Source organism: Loxodonta africana, chromosome 9, assembly GCF_030014295.1.
Source record: "Loxodonta africana isolate mLoxAfr1 chromosome 9, mLoxAfr1.hap2, whole genome shotgun sequence".
NCBI lineage: Eukaryota > Metazoa > Chordata > Mammalia > Proboscidea > Elephantidae > Loxodonta > Loxodonta africana.
This window is the reverse complement of record NC_087350.1, coordinates 77,452,987-77,471,916: the sequence shown is the minus strand read 5'-3', so window position 1 is coordinate 77,471,916 and position 18,930 is coordinate 77,452,987. Positions and strand designations below refer to the sequence as shown.

General features: G+C 42.7%; 1 protein-coding gene across 2 annotated transcripts in view; it reads left to right on the top strand.

Moving 5' to 3' along the window:
• Window positions 1–18,930, top strand: part of SEC61B (SEC61 translocon subunit beta) — a 91,769-nt gene that overhangs the window by 9,993 nt on the left and 62,846 nt on the right. The window contains exons 3-4 of one of the 2 annotated variants that reach the window (XM_010587802.3): window positions 1,416–1,517; window positions 4,802–5,092. In XM_010587802.3, coding sequence (XP_010586104.1) covers window positions 1,416–1,517; window positions 4,802–4,889 — 190 coding nt within the window. In that variant the 3' untranslated portion in view covers window positions 4,890–5,092. Of the gene's footprint in view, window positions 1–1,415; window positions 1,518–4,801; window positions 5,093–18,930 lie in introns of those variants that run through there. The other variant, XM_064291671.1, reaches the window with a different exon arrangement.

Sequence of the window (18,930 nt, the reverse complement as noted above, 5' to 3'; positions counted from 1 at the left end):
CTCCCATGTTGTACCCCTCCAGCCCTGGAGTCAGATGAAAAACTGGGATTGGGATAGTACTGCATGGGAGAATAGCTACTGAGTGGGGTTCTCCAGTGCCTGAGGGGTTCTCCCAAAGAGGAGGGAAGGGGATCCGTGGGCCTCTTCCTGGTCAGTAGCTGAGTGTTGTTACCTAAGTGCTACTAGACTACCTCTGTCTCCAGGGCTGCCTGGATCACAGAGCTCATGTCACAAGCTTTGATCTCCTTGCTAGGGACAAGTCCTGCTTGGGTGTTTCTGTCTGAGGTCTATGGTCGGTATATCAAAATAGTGAAAGCATTACAAAGTAATTTTTTATAAAATACATGCTCTGTTTTGAGACCTAGACACATTTTAAACTTACTGTAAGTAGTCATTTTTAAAGACCAGATTATATGGATTCAGAGCATTTTTATTTTTTTAAATTAAAAAAAAAAAAAAATGTACATCAAACAGACAATCCACAACTGAAGACAAAAGACAAACAGTAGACTGTAAAACTTAATTAAAAAATATCACAAGCAATTTGTTAATATTCTTAATAATCAAAGTACTTTTGCAATTGATAAGAAAAGGACAAAAAACTGTAGGAATAAAAAATGTGCAAATGATACATGAAGAAAAAATTCCAGTAGCCATTTTTTTTAAGCATATGAGACAATGTTTATCCTCTCTAGTAGTGAGAAAAATGCAACTTAAACAAAAAAATGGTAATCCTCCTCCCCCAATCAAACTGTCAAAATGTAGAAGGAGCAATTACGTCCTGTGCAAGGCACAGGGAAGTGTACACCCTCATATATTGTTGGTTGTAATATGAGTTACTTCAACCATTAGGAAAAGTAATCTGGACAGTATTCATTAAAATTAAAGATGCATATATGTTATTGTATACGTATATGTTAAAATTTATACAAGTCGGAATCGACTCGAGGGCACTGGGTGGTGGGATGTTAAAATTAAAGATGTGTATGTTATTTTTAAATGGGTTTTATTGGCTTCTTAAAAATACGTATGAAGAGAAACTGAAATGAGCTGTCCAAGTGAGGTGGCCTGATGTTGGCAAGTAGCTAGGCCCTGGAGGCAGAACTGGGTCCACATCCCAGCTTGACCACCTGCTGGCTGTGTGGCTTAGGCACTTTTCTGAGCCTAATTTTCCTCACTTATAAAATGGAAGCAGTAACTGCTCTTCTGGGTTGCTGTAAACATTGGCATCTGGCAGGTACTCAGTTCATAGTGGGTATGGCCAGAGGAGTAAAACAGGAATTTGGGGGGTATCAGCACAGAGAAAGGGTTACTTCTTTTTTTTTTAAACCAACAGTGTAATGGTAGCATATGCTATAATGCTGTTGTAAGGATTTCCAAGAAAAGGTAGTTTGTGACATTTTCTTCTCTTACAGGAAAAATGCCAGTTGTGGAACAAGGAGTGCAGGCCGCACGACCTCAGCGGGCACTGGGGGGATGTGGCGATTCTACACAGAAGATTCACCTGGGCTCAAAGTGTAAGTCTCGGGAACAGACCCTGTGCCTCTGTCCTTATCAGCTAGTGGTTTGGCAGTGCTCTCTGTATCTGCCACCAGTGGTGCTTGCTTTGATGAGATTTATAATACGCATAGCTTTGTTTGTGCCAGGTGAGCTGGGTTTGGTTTGCCCGTACATCAACTGACTAGACAGTTTAGACCCTGGAATGACATCTCTTCATGCACTGAGTGAGAGAAAGGGCCTTATCATGTAGCTGTGTCAAAGTAAATGATGGGAACAGAGAGAACTGGAGGGAAAACTGCTTAATTAGATGAAATTGCTCTTCATTTGGTGTTCTTGTCCCACACTGAGAAATAGGAGTAACCATTTGAATAGGAATTGGGTGATTTTTCAAAGCTTTCTTGGAGGCATAGTTGATGTGATTACAGCCTAATAGAAGTTTCTCCATTAGACTGTGTTACCAAAAGTTCTTTGGCCTCTGTGCTGTCAGTGGGTGGTGAGTAAACCTCAGGGAGTGAACATATCACTTTTCAGATTCTTAGCCCTGGGAGTGCTCATTAACCAAAGGGGGAAAAAAAAAAAGTTTGCCACTGAGTCGATTTTGACTGACAGCAACCCTGTAGGACAGAGTAGAACTGCCTCATAGGATTTCTAAGGAGCGGCTGGTGGGTTGGAACTGCTGACCTTTTGGTTAGCAGCCAATCTCTTAACCACTGTGCCACCAGGGCTCCAGGGACTGATCATTAGGTGCTGGAAAGTGGACGTCCTGGGAACCCCTGTCCCCAAGCCTTGCTCACCTCACTGCCAGGCTTGCTGGTGCCTTGTGGTAGACCTGATCCCCACCGGGATCTGACTGGTATAGGCTCTCGAATGCCTCTGCTTACAGCCGTTTCTTGACTGAACCTAGTGGATGAAGAATGGGAATAACAGCAACAGCTCTTATTTGCATAGCACCTGGTACTTTGCAAAGAACTGTCAATATCTGTTTTCTAATTGATCTGCCCAGTAATCCTCTGAGGTGGGTGATGTTTGGCATGTTGCAGATGAGGGAGCTCAGGTCAGAGAGGCAAAGTGACATACTGAAAGACAGACAGCAAGAAGCAGAACCAGATATTCTGAATGTTGAATCTCACGCTCTTCCCATACTGCCTGTCTGGTAGGAAAAAAGACCAAATTGGATGAATTTGGATTAGTTTCATTTAACCAGTGGTTTTACTTGGGTTGCAATTATGGTTTTATGAGGACTTCCCTGGAATTCTTGAGATTTAGCTTTATTGATTGATTTTTTTCCCCCGGTTATAGTGGAGATTTGTATAGTAAGGTCAGAATGTTTTTAGGAAGTAACTCTTGGGGCTGGGGACATGGGGATTGGTGCGTTCTGACTGATGACTTTTGGTCTTCGTTAGAGGCAATTTTTCTGAGTGTTTCAGAGAGAAATTTTGAAGCCCTTTGCTCTGCAGAGTATCCAGGGGATTCCTTTTACACCCTTCCCCAGAAGGCAGGAGAAGCCTGTTCTCCTGTGGGCGAGTCTGACTTGTGCCTGCTCTGGGCCGTCTGCTGTTGCGCAGCCTGGCTTGCTTGCTACTGTTGCTTGAGTCCTCCCAGGAGTTGTTAGCAGCTGTTTCTTAAAGTGTTATAAACCACATCCTCATCACACCACAGATAGGTGTTTTTGGTAAAAGGACACAGTTGGAAATTCCTGTCTCCAAATTCACATCTTAGAGCAGCTTGACCATGTTTTTAGCTCTTCCTGGGAATTTATGATTTTTTTTTTCCAGGCAATAATAATACCGTTTACTGAGTGCTTACTATAAGGTAGTGTTGTGTGTGTATTAATTTATTTAATACCTCAGCAACCCTGTGAGGTAGGTACTGTGATTGTGTCCACTTCACAGACGAGGGAACAGGCTTGGAGAAGGTAAATAACAGGGCCAAGCTCATAGCCCCTAAGTGACAGCTGGTTTCCAGCCCCTTGCAGTCTGAGAGCGGCACTCTCAGCTAGCATACTCCACAGCTGGTATCACCTTAGCATTGCTGTAAAGCAAGGGAGTGTGATCACATGCTTTTAAAGTTGTTTACTCCCTTAATTGTATAAATTTTAGAAGAACGAAATAGTAGTGTAGCAAGGACTTTGATCTCTAGGCAACATTTATTGTCCATTAGTGGATTCTGTTACCCCTGCTGCTCCACTGGGGTTTCTTCTGTCACCTTGATCATTATAAAGATTCCTTTTCTGTGGTCTTTCCCATTGTCCCCAGTTGTATTTGGGTAGTGAGGTGAGACTTCTTAAATTCTCCAAAACTTGTGTTGGCAGCAAGAGTCAATGAGATGGGGCCTGTAACCGTTCACTAAATTAAATCATTTACAGGCTATGTAAGATCAATGGGCTCTGTCTTTAAAAAGAACCCATATGCAGTACTTGTTTTAAACTTGAAAAGTATTAGATTTAGGGACAGGCTGGTAAGTAAAATCAGCTTCCTTCTATAAATCAAACTTAATAAATGTTGCCTAGAATATTTGCTTCTTGAGGGTGGGAACCTTGAAGCAGTAAAATGAGTAATACGTGTAAAATCAGAAAACCTGAGTTCAAATGTTTCCTTTTTGGCTATGTGTTAGGAAGTAATAATCTTGCTAAACCTCAGTTTTCCTTATTCATAAAATGAGATATCTCTTACCTACCTCATGTGTTTGCTGTAGAGATCAAATGGAATAATATATTTGGAGACACTTTATAAATTATAACGTGATACTCATCTTTGTATACCTGGTACATTGTAGTTAGGCGATGAAGGTTCTTGTCTTCAAACAAATCATAATTTGAAAAAAAATTAGATAATTGGATCATTTGCACTTAGAGTGGGAAATTTTTCTTCTTCTTTTATTATGAAAAAATCAAATACATGAAAGTAGAGAGACTAGTATAAAGAGCCCTCGTGTGTCTGTCCTGTAGCTTCAGCAGTTATCAGTTGATGGGCAGTCTTGTTTCTTCTTTACTCCCACCCACTCTGCACTGCTCCTTCCTACTTTGAAGCAAATCTGAGACATCACCCATTTTATCTGAATATATTTCAGTGTGCTTCGCTAAAAGATAAGGACTCCTCCTTTCTAAATAAAATCACAGTGCCACCACCATGCCCTCAAAGTACCCAGAATAACAGTTTGGGAGATATTTCAAAATAATGTAAGTGATATTCCTGGATGAATCTTCAGTGGTTTTCCCCTTTCTCCTAGGCAATCATTACTATTGAAAATATAACAACGTATTATTACTAAAAGTAAGTACGCCTTCTCTTCTTATTTCCAGTGGCCCTGTTCCAGTATTGGTTATGAGTCTTCTGTTCATCGCTTCTGTATTTATGTTGCACATTTGGGGCAAGTACACTCGTTCGTAGATTCGGCTCCATCCGTCTTTCATCTGAAGAAGAAGGAAAAAAACCAACATATCTTGGACCAAAAGCATAGTGATTTTTTTTGTTCATGAGAAAGAAATTTTCTGTAAGCTTACTGTTTTACAGGGAACTTAATAAGAATTGATTTTGAGGAATCAATTTTTTTTTTCCTTTGGCCAATAAACTTTTTAATTATTTTATACCAAGTCTGATTGCCAATGCCTGACTGTTAATGCCCTTAGTCTCTCTGTCTTTAGAATTTACAAGTAAATACTTAGAACATAAATCTTGTGGAGACTTTATATGTTGGAGTCACAGTTCCTGATATGACCGTGTAGTCATTCAAAACCAAGATACTGTAAGTGGCCTTGACTTGGCTTTTTCTGGGTGTTTCTGTCCTGGTGATCTTCACTTTGGGTATTACTGCAGTTTTCAAGGAGTGTGCGTATAACTCCATCAGGCAGATTTGTGTTCAGAGGCAGCTGGTACCCAGGGGAATAGTCAAAGACATCACAAACCAGAAATCTTGGATGAAATGTTTGCTCATTCTGTTCTTTGTCTCTAAAATCATAGACAGTATTTTTCCAGTTCTTAATTCTGTGCATGTAGACCAGGGGCTTTCATCCATTTATTACTAAACCCACGTTTTGAAAGAATTCATTTGATAAATTGGATTAATCAAATAAAATTGTTTTCATTTTGAAAATTAAATACCTGTCTAATCGGAGTGAAATACCAGTATTTCTATACTGAGTTGATATAATTCCAACCAAAAATAAGAGTTTTTGAAGTTTCACTTAGCATGTGCTACCTTATGGGTGTAACCCTAGGAAATACTGAGAGTAGCCCAAAGGTAGTACACTCCAGGGGCCTGTACTCCAAGCCAGAATTTCTGAAGAGTATGTGATCCATATAAAATGCCCTGGTTGTTCAGCAAAATCACAAAATGCGGTGTATTAGTTAAAAATCAGATAATTAAAAAAATTTTTTTTTCCTCATGAACTAAGCGCCACCTACTTTTTTAAAATTGTTTGATTCTGTTTGTGTGACACGTCCAGAATAGACATGTCTGTAGATACAGAGAGTATATCAGTGGTTGCCAGGAGCAGGGGAGGGAGACTAGGGACGGCTAACATGTGTGGAGTCTCTTTATGGGATGATGAAAATATTCTGGAATTAGATAGTGATGGTGTTTGTATAGCTCAGTGAATATACTGAAAACCACTGAATTATACTTGTCTGTCCTTTAATTTGGAACAGTTCTGCAGTCTTTCATTGTCTGTCATGACATTGACAGTTTTGAAGAACATTGTTATTGGTTGCCATTGAGTTGGCTCTGACTCGTGGTGACTACGTATAACAGAATGTAGTTGCCCAGTCCTGAGCCATCTTCATGTTCTTTGCAACCTAGGAGGCTCCGCTATAAGGCAACCCTAGTCTTAAAAACATTTCTGGAACAGTGAAGGAGCTCTGGTGACAAAGTGGTTAAAAGCTTGGCTGCTGACTAAAAGGTTGGCAATTAGAATCCACCACCCCCTCCTTGGAAACCCTGTGGGGCAGTTCTACTCTGTCCTGTAGGGTCACTATGAATTGGAATTGACTTGATGGTGACGGGTTTGGTTGTTTTTTTTTTTTTGTCCTTTAATCTGGAACAGTTCTACAGTCTTTCATGACATTGACAGTTCTGAAGAGCATTGTAATTAGTTGCCATTGAGTTGGCTCTCATAGTGACCCTGTGTATAACAGAATGAAATGTTGCCCTGTCCTGGGCCATCTTCATGATCTTTCCAACCTAGGAGGCTCATCTTCCAGCACTATGAAAAACCAAACCAAACCCGTTGCCGTTGAGTTGATTGCTACTTATAGAGACCCTATAGGACAGAGTAGAATTTCCCCATACTGTTTCCAAGGAGTACCTGATGGATTCGAACTGCCAGCCTTTTGTTTAGCAGCTGTAGCTCTTAACCACTACACCACAAGGGTTTCCTGCAGCACTATAAGGTAAGCCTAGTCTCAAAAACATTTCTAGAACAGTGTCTTAGTCATCTAGTGCTGCTAAAACGGAAGTACCACAAGCAGATGGCTTTAACAAAGAGAAATTTATTTCCTCACAGTAAGGTAGGCTAAAAGTCCACATTCAGGGTGTCAGCTCCAGGGAAGGGCTTTCTCTCTGTTGGCTCTGAAGGCTTCAGAGCTTTGTCCTCAATCTTCCCCTTGTTGAGGAGCTTCTCAGGCACAGGGACCTCAGGTCCAAAGGACACGCTCTGCTCCCGGCACTGCTTTCTTGGTGCTATGAAGTACGCCTGTCTCTGCTCCCTTTCTTTTATATCTCAAGAGATTGCCTCAAGACACAATCCAATATTGTAGATTGAGCCCTGCCTCACTAACACAACTGTGCCCATCCTCCCTCATTAACATCGTAGAGGCAGGATTTACAACATATAGGAAAATCACACAACACCAGGAATCATGGCCCAGCCCAACTGATACACACATTTTTGGGGGGGACATAATTCTATCCATGACAAACCGTGAAGCAGTTTCATGTTTTTCTTAAATCCTGGATGTAAAGTAAGTTTAGGTCCAAAGTGCCAGATTTAAATGATGAGAACATTTATCTTTAAAAAAAGATTACCTAGTACAATACATGGGTGAGTGCACTCTTGTAAATCCTGGTTTAGGAACTAATATTGGAGTCATTTTTCCCTGTCCTAGAGCAAAGAGAATGTGACCCAGCTAGAGCTGGACTCACACGGACACACATCATCTGGGTCCTGAGGTATAAAGGCAATAGCTAGGACAATCTTGGAAAATATCTTTTAGGGAACCTTCCACATAAGCCAATCAAAGAGAGCACAAAGGGCTTTACAGTCTCATCTTTTTCGGTTAATGTTTAGTAAATGGAAAATTTGTTGGACCAGTGGGGACCCTCCTGACTGTTGTTACTGAAACCCGTACCAATGATTGTTAAGAAGGACAATTCAAAATGTAGGAGGATCACAGTTTCTAGCCAATCTGTGAAAAGGTGATGCTTTCAATGGTTTTGCCCATTTGTAATGTCAGTATACACTGATGATTCTGTAACCTTCCTTGGACTCGGGTAGACATAGCTGTGGCAGCATACTTGTCCATTTTCCCACTTTTGTCTGTTCTGCAACATTTCCTTGGACTTGAGCAGACATGACTCTGGCAGCACGGTTGTCCATTTCCTACTTTGCCTCTTTGAACATTGCTGAATAAAACTTTCTTTTTGCTTTACTAAACTTTATATTTTTACCCTACAACAATCCTAACCAATGTAATTTTGTTAGGAAGAAAATGATGAAAAACTGGTTCCCTTGGGTCCTGGGAATTCCTTATTGCCTGAGATAGGTGTCTTCTTTTTTGAAATGCAGGCTAAAAAGCCTGAATTTCATTTGGAAGACGTGAAAGACAATAGTATTTGTCATGTGAGTTTTTCTGCTATTTAGATCAATCGTACCAATAACAGTTAAAAGTTATACCTTTGATTTGGAGAAGAAATCTGTTGTTCTGTCCAGAGGAGCCTGTTTTTCTCGGGGGTGGTGATGAAGCCACGTGGGGGGTTATTTGGTTGTGAGAGTGTATTCTCTTCACTAGGTAATGCTGCGTATTAGCCCCGTCTGCCCACCAGTGGTCTCTAGTAGAGGTGATAGATGAAAATCACTTGAATTTTCTGAGCTAGTGATTTTATAAGAAAACACTAGTTTCCAGTGCCAGAGCGTTATGAATGAATCGTGTCCCCCAAAACTGTGCGTCAGCTTGGCTAGGTAGTGATTCCCAGTGTTACCGGAATAAGGTTCTTGCCTCTCACTGGACAAGAATGAGCAGGTAAGGCATGTAGTTTTCCACACAAGCAAAGCTTTATTGAAGAGGCTTGCAAGCGGAGATGAGGAGCGCCTAGAGCAAAGCTTACCCTCATCTCACAGAACAAAGGAGGGCCAGAGTTTTTAAAAAGTTCTTGGGCGGGAAAAGATTCATGTTTATTCCTAGACACAGGTGGGGATATGTTAACTAAGGTGCCAGCGCAGCAGCTTTCCAAGATGGCTCCTGTCCTGGAGGCCTCTGGGATTCGTAGCAGGACTTATTATGGGGTGTCGTGCCTGCACAGTTTCTCGTTCCCTGGGTTTGATTCCCTGGCTGGGGCTGTAGCCCCTCATTGCCCCTGGTGGAAGGTCACCCAGCGGTCACAGGTGGATGTTCTGTGCATGTCCCTGGACCTGGTCTTCTCCAACTGCTTTTGAAAAGTAACTTTAAAGAAGTTTGGGTACTATTTTTAGATGCCCCGCCCCGTTGTTTTGGGGAATGGCTTTGGTTCTGTGCCCTGGCCCATTTCTTGTTACTTTGTTTGCAGATTTGGGGGTCCCTCTGTTCTCTGTCTTGCTAAGTCTCTAGGTTCTACAGTTAACCCCCTATTACCTCCCTGATAGTATAGTGTATTTCTCTTGTTTCTCCTTTAATCACAGCAGTCTCTTTGTTATTTCTCAGACAGGCACCCTCTGATCTCAGGGCCTTTGCTCCCTGTCTTAACAGTATCGTGTGGTTGTCCTCCAATTTGTGAACTGATGTAATGTTTCTACGTCTTGTAAATCCTAATCTCTGCCTGTAGTTAATGAGGCAAGATAAGGTTAAGTTAAAGAGGATTAGGGTGGGATGCAACAACCCTATTCAGGTCACAGCCCTGATCTGATGTAAGGGAAGCTTCCCTGGGGTGTGGTCTGCATCGCCTTTTACCTTATAAGACATAAAAGGAGAGAGAAGAAGCAGAGAAGGAGGGACCTACTACCATCAAGAAAGAAGAGCTGGGAGCGGAGCATATCCTTTGGACCCAGGATCCCTGTGCTGAGAACCTCCTAGACCCAGTGAAGATTGATGAAGACCTTCCTCTACAGCAGACAGAGAGAGAAAGCCTTCCCCTAGAGACGGCACCTTGATTTCAGACTTCTGGACCCCTAAACTGAAGAGAATAAATTTTTGTTTGCTAAAGTCATCCATTTATGGTATTTTTGTTATAGCATCACTAGATAAACAAGACGCAACAAGGAGATGCTTCATTTAGCAGAAGGAAGAGAAGGAAAATTGGGGACTGGGGATAAAGACGTACATCTAGTATGTTTTTTTTTTTTTTTTTATACAATACTAATACCATAGCTGAAAACCTTGATGTTCAAACTGTTCCCCTTTTTTAAAATAGGGATTCCTAGACTGTGTTTCCTGAGTCCCAGGGGGCCACAAGCCATTTACATTATTTCCAAAAGCTAAACAAATTAGATCTTTACCTGAGTTAAGGCTACCTTGGCCCAAAGAATGTTCAAGCTCCTTTTGCCACAGGCTGCAATTCTAACCACTTCTGAGTGGACACATAAGCCAGCAAATGCAGAGTTGAAACAGCAAGTGATTAAATAAAACAAGGAAAATAAGTTACATTATAAATTAAGTTTGGACTGAGCCTTTTAAGTCATTGGAGGAAGACCATATTAGGGAAAGGACCCAAGAGTCCCTAAGACTCGTAGGGGATAGAATGACTAAGATCTTGGCCCTAGAACTACCCTGAACATGTTCCAGTAAAGCATGGATGAGGATAGATGTGTCCCTGTGAGAAGCTGAGTACGACTTAGCTCGTTTCACGCCTATACTAGTCTAGACTCCAGTTTTTTTCCAGGTGCCAGTGTCCCCATAGGAAGAATTGAAAAGATATTCTGAAATCATGCAAATGTTGGCATGGAGTTAAAATAAATGAAAATGTCTATAACGGAAAATACCGCATAGCACGTGGAGCTCTTATATGCATGGAGCCAGCTCTACTTTACCTCCGAGCTGCCCCTGCTGAGCACCAGAGCTGCATTGCTTCTCCAATGCTGGAGGAGGAGGCTCAGGCAGGACCCACTTTGTTTGCCTCTTTGGGTGCACAGTTAAAGTCTTCCAAACTTACTGTACCTACTTTACCCCATCTTCCAGGCTTGGAGGTATTTCTGATAAAATCACACCTGGGTTCACCTGCTGGCCCTGCAACTTACTAGTTGTGAGGTCTTGGGCAACTTGCTTCCCTTCCCTGGTCTCATTTTTCTTGTGTGTAAGTGAGGATGAGTATGACAACTCCTACCAACTAGGAGGATTAAATAAGAAAGAAGCTTAGCTAAGTTATCAAGTGCCTATTCTCAATTTTAGAGACATAGCTTCTTATTTAATCAACAATCTGATGTGGACTTTACTATGTGCCTCATTTTACACAGGAGGAAATGGAAGTGTAAGCCATTCAGCTCGTAAATGGAAGAGCTGGGATTTAACTCCGGATCTCTGACTTACCTACTTAGAGTCACATAAGTGGATTATTTACTTTCTGGGGTGGGGGGTAAGGAGAGGGTGTCAGTAATAGAGCTTTTAAAAATACAATTCCAAGAAAGTGCCCGTGATGTTATAAAAGGGGTGAGGTAGGCAAATTCCATCTTCATCCCTAACTTTGTAGCAAGGATCAGCATGAATCCAGTTCCCAGCTGGAAGTGGATCCAAGCCTCACCTTCCCATATTTCCACTTCTTGTTGCCAGGCACCTCTGTGGCATTTCCTCTCTCTGACCATAACCACCCAGTGTTAAGTCAGATCTTATCCCTGGCTGTCCTGAGCTGGGTCAGAACATCCCTGACCACTTGAGATCAGGTCATCGGGGAGCAACCACAGGCTCAGGAGTCTGCACAATTCCCTGTACTTCAGACCAGCTCGCCTCTCTCTAGTGCCCTGGGACTAGGTCACAAACTAGAAGGACTCTGTCCTTCTTCATTGACTATCCATGTAGCCGTTATCACCCAGCCACCCAGAGCTGGGTCTACACAAATCAACTCTGTATTGCCAACCCCTATTGGCTTATTGCCACTGTAGGTTTGTAGTTTTCTGTAATGGCTCACAAAATTCAAGCAGACTATTATCTACACTTACAGTTAGCCCATTTATTATAACAAGAAAGGATACAAGTATAGAGAAGCATCAGGCACGGACTGGGAGAGTTCCCAGCACAGGGCCTTCATTGTCCCCAGGTACTGTGCCATGCACACCCTCTCCCATGCATGGATGTTCTCACCAATCCAGGAGGCCCCAAAGAGAGTGCTCCAAGATTCTGGGTCCCATAGTCATTGGGACCTCAGTGAATATGCATGACTGCTTTAGGCTCCCCTCCCTTCTTACAGTTAGTTCTCTAGGCTGGGGCCTGTATAGCTCCTACTTGCCCAGCTATTTTGAAAAACAAAGGCATCTTGATTGCTCAGGTTGTTTTCAGAAACAGGAGTCAAAGGGCCAAACCAAATTCTTTATCCCATAGTGCCGCACAATCATTTGATGTACTTCTGGCATTAAATCGCTTTAGTTTGAGGTTTTAGGTTTTACAGAAGGAATTTATTTCTCTACTTCAGTCTTTCTGACCTTTGTACATTCTGTGGAACTCTTGTAGAGAAAGCATAGTGTTTATTCATTCGGCAAACACTGTGTGCCATGCTGTTTTATTAAGATTTTAGAAATGCATAAAGCATTCAGATGCTAGGACCTTAGTCTCACCTGAGGCTGCACATTATAAGTAGCTGTGTCATTATGGAGAAGCCAGACAGGAAGCCCTCTCTCAGGGTTCCCTGCCGTTGGTGAGATTAATAGTCGGGACCACCATTTAAGAACTATTATGCTCATGGTATGTGGGCAGTGGTGCCAGGGATTGCAAAATTGGCACTACCCCCAAGAGATCCATGCTGTGTGGTCACTTGTCCAACAGAGGAAAACCAGAGAATCCTGGGATGCCCTAGCTAAAGGACTGAGAGTTAATTGTGTCCCGCTCCCCATTACACAACAGAGGAGACTGGGTCTGGAGGGGGGGGGATGTGCCCAAGGTTGTGCAGCTATTTTATAGTAGAGTCCAGCACTAGGCTTCCTGCTTCCAGACCAGGGCTTCTTCCCAGCACTGCACTGGGAGGCCTGTTTTGAGCCTGTACACATGCCTGCTGACATCTTTTTAGTGGTTAGGCTCTAGAAACTAGAGAAACTTAGTGGTGGGCTTTGATTAGTGGGCAGTATTAATCAAAGGTAGGTAGGTCATCAAGTTTAACTAGCAGAAAAAAAGTGAGTTTGTTAGTAAATTCAGGAAAAAGTCAACAGGTTCACGAGGCTTTATGGAGAGACGGAATAGGGAGAAGCAGCCAGCATAACTGTAGTGTTTTAAATTCTTAGGACCACAAATGGTAAGTGAGCCAAGAACACATAAGATTGACCAAGTAGGGTTAAGGTTTAAGTAAAGGCTAAAGTTTTAATGCAGTTGCTCTGGCAACTGGGTTTCTTTCTCATGCTAAAGAGTTTAAAATGAGATAAAAGATATGCAGATGAACCCATAGATTTCGACTCACAGTGACCTTATAGGTCAGAGTAGAACTGCCCCATAGAGTTTCCGAGGAGCACCTGGTGGATTCAAACTGCAGACCTTTTGGTTAGCAGCAATAGCTCTTAACCACTGCGCCACCAGGGTTTCCAGTCATAATCAAAGGGGTAGCTATTCATGGCCTAGGTTGCAGAAGTTTGTGCCTCTGACAGCAAATGAGGACATAAGGGGAAGAACTAGAATTAGGCATAAAAGGGTTAAGTTAGTGTTATAAATATGGATGTTGTTCTCATTGATTTTGGTCAAAGGCAGGTTAACTAAATCCTGTAGCTGCTGTCCATATTGTATTCCCCTTTTACTCAATGGTATACCAAACTAAACCCATTGCCTTCGAGTCAATGCTGACTCATAGTGAGCCTCTAGGGCAGAGTAGAACTGCCCTATAGACTTCCCAAGGCTATAATCTTTGTGGGAGCAGACTGCCACATCTTTCTCCTGGGTTCGAACCGCCAGTCTTTAGGTTAGCAGCCAAGCTTTTAACCACTGTGCCACCAGAGCTCTCCCTCCTCCCCGTTCAGCAACTCAATAGAATAAAAAAGGTTAAAAAACAACCCCCACCCTGCCCCAAGCTCATTCTCCTAGGGCCCTGTCTAAATTTGGGTTTGAGTTGTAGAATTTAGAGCAGCTTGCCCCTTAGATCAGTGGTTCTCAAATTTTGTTGTACATCAGAATCACCTGAAGGGAATCTGCTGCTGTTTTGTAGCAAATTTTGACAGCACTGGCCTGGGAGCCCCTGCTCTATAAGGCAGGAGTCATAACATGGGGCCAAGGTCACCTGGGCCTGTAGTTTCTTCCAGACCCATAACCCATACTAGTGTGTTAATTTTGTTCCATTTTCTCGGCTTTGAAGTTTTAACCACATTACTGTTTGTTTTGCAGTCTGCACTGTGTCTAGAGAAACTCACTCTGCCTTTTGTGACTTTGCATTTTGTATATTAATAAGCTGGTTATACACACAGTCAAGATACCCATGGGGTTGGGTATCTTGACTCTGATTCTTCCTTCAACTCTCTCACTTTGACTCAATATCAGTGCCTTCTTTTGTAAAGGATGTGCTGCCTGAATGAACAAAACAAACTCTTGTCAGGTTTCCTCTTGCCCCTTCCTTCCTCTCTTTGTGGTAGGTCCTAGTAGGCCTGCTGCACTGAAACCCTCACTTGGCTCCAGGACGCAGTAGGAAATGAAAGGCGAAGTATGTAATGGTGGTGCTGGGCAAGAATTTCCTTTTACGTCAACCATTAACTACTGGTGTGGCACCCACCGCCCCCCCTCCCCCCAGCCTCACCCCAGTAGTGTAAAAGGCAGAGAGCCATGGTTCTGTGCTTCTTCGACCCAGCAGATTCCGCACTGCGAGAAAACGGCTGAATCCACCAGAGTTGGGGGACACCTCTCTGAGACCTGTTTTGCCCAGGACTGAGGGGTTTCCTGGGCCAATGGAGTACTAAAACCGTGGTAGTCCTGAGCAAACCAGGATGGCTAGTCAGCCTACTTCAAGTCTATGTCTGTTTTATACTACAGCCAAGTCTATGGCTGTTTTATACTACATCTGATTTTATACTACTTCTGTTTTCCTAAAGGAGAGCATGTCTCCATAAGGAATTGGACATATTTAGACACAAACTGGAAGTGCCAGACACCTGGTCTCTCAAGGAGAACAATTTCCAAATTCCTTTTCCTCATGCCAAATGCTCTGCATCTCCCAGCCCAGTCTTCCTTCCTTTTCTTTGCTTTTTAGTCTTCTCCACCAAGCTGTCCCCTTTCCTACCTCTGCCCACCACATTTTTCAGCATTACTCGTTTTAATTTCCTTTACTGTTCTCTTTGTAAAAACTTCTTCCCTGATTTAATTACTATTTCTTTTAATTTAATGTTATTCTCTTGATTGTTGTTAAACTCCTAACGTTGTTTCTTTAAAGAATTAAACAGTTAGGCCTTATGCGTAGAGATTAATTGTTATCATTGTCCCTGAAAACACAGGTACTTTCCTACTTCTTTTCAATTATCTTTGGGAGAAAGGAAAGTGACCATCTTTCTTCCCAGGGCCTCTTGGAGAACAAACATCCCTGGGGGCTTCCTTTGGAGAGATAGAGAAAGACAAAGTTCTTAAATCTCTTTCATTTTCTACTAACTTTAATCTTGGGATCTGAGAGCAGCCAGAGAACCCCAGGCTCTGCAGGGGGTGCAGGCCATGAACTGATTGGGAGGCTCTAGAGATGACAGCCCAGGCTTGAATGGTGATGACTCTCTGCCAGGATGGTTTTGGGATGCGGGGGAGGGGTGTTGGGGGTGACCCTGGCCTCAAGCATCCTACTCATTCAAGGAATAGGGAACACTTTGGATAGAATTTCCAGTCTCTGGGATGCCCTTAGGAAACAGAACTTCAGTATCTTACTTTCCGACTATCTTTCTCTCATAGAGCAGCCCTTGGACCATTAAGAGATCTCCCTGCCCCGCCTGCTAACCCTTAAAGTCTCTACTTTTCCCATGCTCTGTTATCCCTGAATCTTCTGCCTTCCTGTACAGACCCTTGATAAGAGGTTGCCAGAGGAGGAGGAACGATTCTAGGCTGGGGCTCTGGCCAGCTTCCTTTATGACCCAGTTGCTGTAATTCCTGCCTCGTGTGGCAGAAAGCACAGGCTCTGGGGGCCTCAGACCAGAGCTGGGACCCAACCTAGCACCTATGAGCTGTGTGATCCCATTGCTCAGCTGCCCTGAGTCTCAGTTTCCTTGTCTGTGGATAATTGGATGTAGTATCATATAAAATGGATATAGGGCTGACACATATTTTTTTGTCAAGGGTTAAATGGAAGGATTCAAGTAAAATACTCAGCACAGTGCCTGGTACATATAGGCCATAAATAACAAGTATTATCATTAACACTGAGTAACATTTGGTGCTATATAAGTGAAAGAATCCCAGACTTCCTACAGCTGAAAAGGAAATTGAAGTCTTTAGATGACCCAGCCCTGTCCCACACCCATTTCCTACACAATTTGATGCTGACACACTCTATTTGGTTTTCTGACCCTGCTTGGTCATCTCCTGTGATGGGGAGCTCACTCCCCTTGGGGAATCCCTGCCTTCTTTAGGCCACTCTATCACTATCAAGGAGCCCTGGTGGCACAGTAGTTAAGAGCTTGGCTGCTTATCAAAGGTTTGGCAGTTCGAGTGCAGCTACTCCTTGGCAACCTATGGGGCAGTTCTACCCCATCCTGTAGGGTTGCTATGAGTCAGAATTGACACGGCAGCAATGGGTTTGGTTTTCTGGTTTATAGCTATCAAGTAGGAGCTCTGTTTATACGTTGTTGTTGTTAGGAACCGTTGAGTCGGTTCCGACTCATAGCGACCCTATGTACAACAGAATGAAACACTGCCTGGTCCTGAGCCATCCTTACAATCATTGTTAGGCTTGAACTCATTGTTGCAGCCACTGTGTCAATCCACCTCGTTGAGGGTCTTCTTCTTTTCCGCTGACCCTGTACTCTGCCAAGCATGATGTCCTTCTCCAGGGACTGATCCCTCCTGACAACATGTCCGGTATGTAAGATGCAGTCTCGCCATCCTTGCTTCTAAGGAGCATTCTGGTTGTGCTTCTCCTAAGACAGATTTGTTCGTTCTTTTGGCAGTCCATGGTATATTCAGTATTCTTTGCCAACACCACAATTCAAAGGCGTCAATTCTTCTTTGGTCTTCCTTATTCATTGTCCAGCTTTCACATGCATATAATGCGATTGAAAATACCATGGCTTGGGTCAGGTGCACCTTAGTCTTCAAGGTGACATCTTTGCTTTTCAACATTTTAAAGAGGTCCTTTACAGCAGATTTGCCCAAGGCAATGTGTCTTTTGATTTCTCGAGTGCTGCTTCCATGGGTGTTGATTGTGGATCCAAGTAAAATGAAATCCTTGACAACTTCAGTCTTTTCTCCGTTTATCATGAGTTGCTCATTGGTCCAGTTGTGAGGATTTTTGTTTTCTTTATGTTGAGGTGCAATCGTACTGAAGGTTGTGGTCTTTGATCTTCGTCAGTAAGTGCTTCAAGTCCTCTTCACTTTCAGCAAGCAAGGTTGTGTCATCTGCATAACGCAGGTTGTTAATGAGTCTTCCTCCAAACCTGATGCCCCCTTCTTCTTCATATAGTCCAGCTTCTTATAACATTTGCTCAGCATACAGATTGTATAGGTATGGTGAAAGGATAAAACCCTGACCACACCTTTCCTGACTTTAAACCAGTCAGTATCCCCTTGTTCTGTCTGAGCAACTGCCTCTTGATCTATGTAAAGGTTCCTCATGAGCACAATTAAGTGTTCTGGAATTCCCATTCTTCCCAATGTTATCCATAATTTGTTATGATCCACACAGTCGAATGCCTTTGCATAGTCAATAAAACACAGGTAAACAGCCTTCTGGTATTCTCTGCTTTCAGCCAGGATCCATCTGACATCAGCAATAATATCCCTGGTTCCACGTCCTCTTCTGAAACCAGCCTGAACTTCTGGCAGTTCCCTGTCAATATACTGCTGCAGCCGTTTTTGAATGATCTTCAGCAAAATTTTGCTTGCATGTGATATTAATGATATTGTTCTATAATTTCCACATTTGTTTGGATCACCTTTCTTGGGAATAGGCATAAATATGGATCTCTTCCAATCAGTTGGCCAGGAATCTGTCTTCCGTATTTCTTGGCATAGATGAGTGAGCACCTCCAGTGCTGCATCTGTTTGTTGAAACATCTCAATTGATATTCCATCAATTCCTGGAGCCTTGTTTTTCGCCAATGCCTTCAGAGCAGCTTGGACTTCTTCCATCAGTACCATTGGTTCCTGATGGCCTTGGTGATAGAAACAATGCCAGAGATCGAATGATGGAATTTTGCAAGACCGACGACTTTTTCATTGCAAATACCTTCTTTCACCAACATAAACAGTGACTATACACATGGACCTCGCCAGATGGAACACAAATAAATCAAAGTGACTACATCTGTGGAAAGAGACGATGGAAAAGCTCAATATCATCAGTCAGAACAAGGCCAGGGGCCGACTATGGAACAGACCATCAATTGCTCACATGCAAGTTCAAGCTGAAACTGAAGAAAATCAGAGCAAGTCCACGAGAGCCAAAACATGACCTTGAGTATATCCCACTTGAATTTAGAGACCATCTCAAGAATAGATTTGACGCACTGAAAACTAGTGACCGAAGACCAGACGAGTTGTGGAATGACATCAAGGACATCATACATGAAGAAAGCGAGAGGTCATTGAAAAGACAGGAAAGAAAGAAAAGACCAAGATGAATGTCAGAGGAGACTCTGAAACTTGCTCTGGAATGTCAAGTGGCTAATGCAAAAGGAAGAATTGATGAAGTAAAAGAACTGAACAGAAGATTTCAAAGGGTGTCTCGAAAAGGCAAAGTATTGTAATGACATCTGCAAACAGTTGGAGATGAAAACCCAAAAGGGAAGAACACGCTCGGGGTTTCTCAAGCTGAAAGAACTGAAGAAAAAATACAAGCCTCGAGTTGCAATAGTGAAGGATTCTATGGGGAAAATATTAAATGACGCAGGAAGCATCAAAAGAAGGTGAAAGGAATGCACGGAGTCATTACACTAAAAAG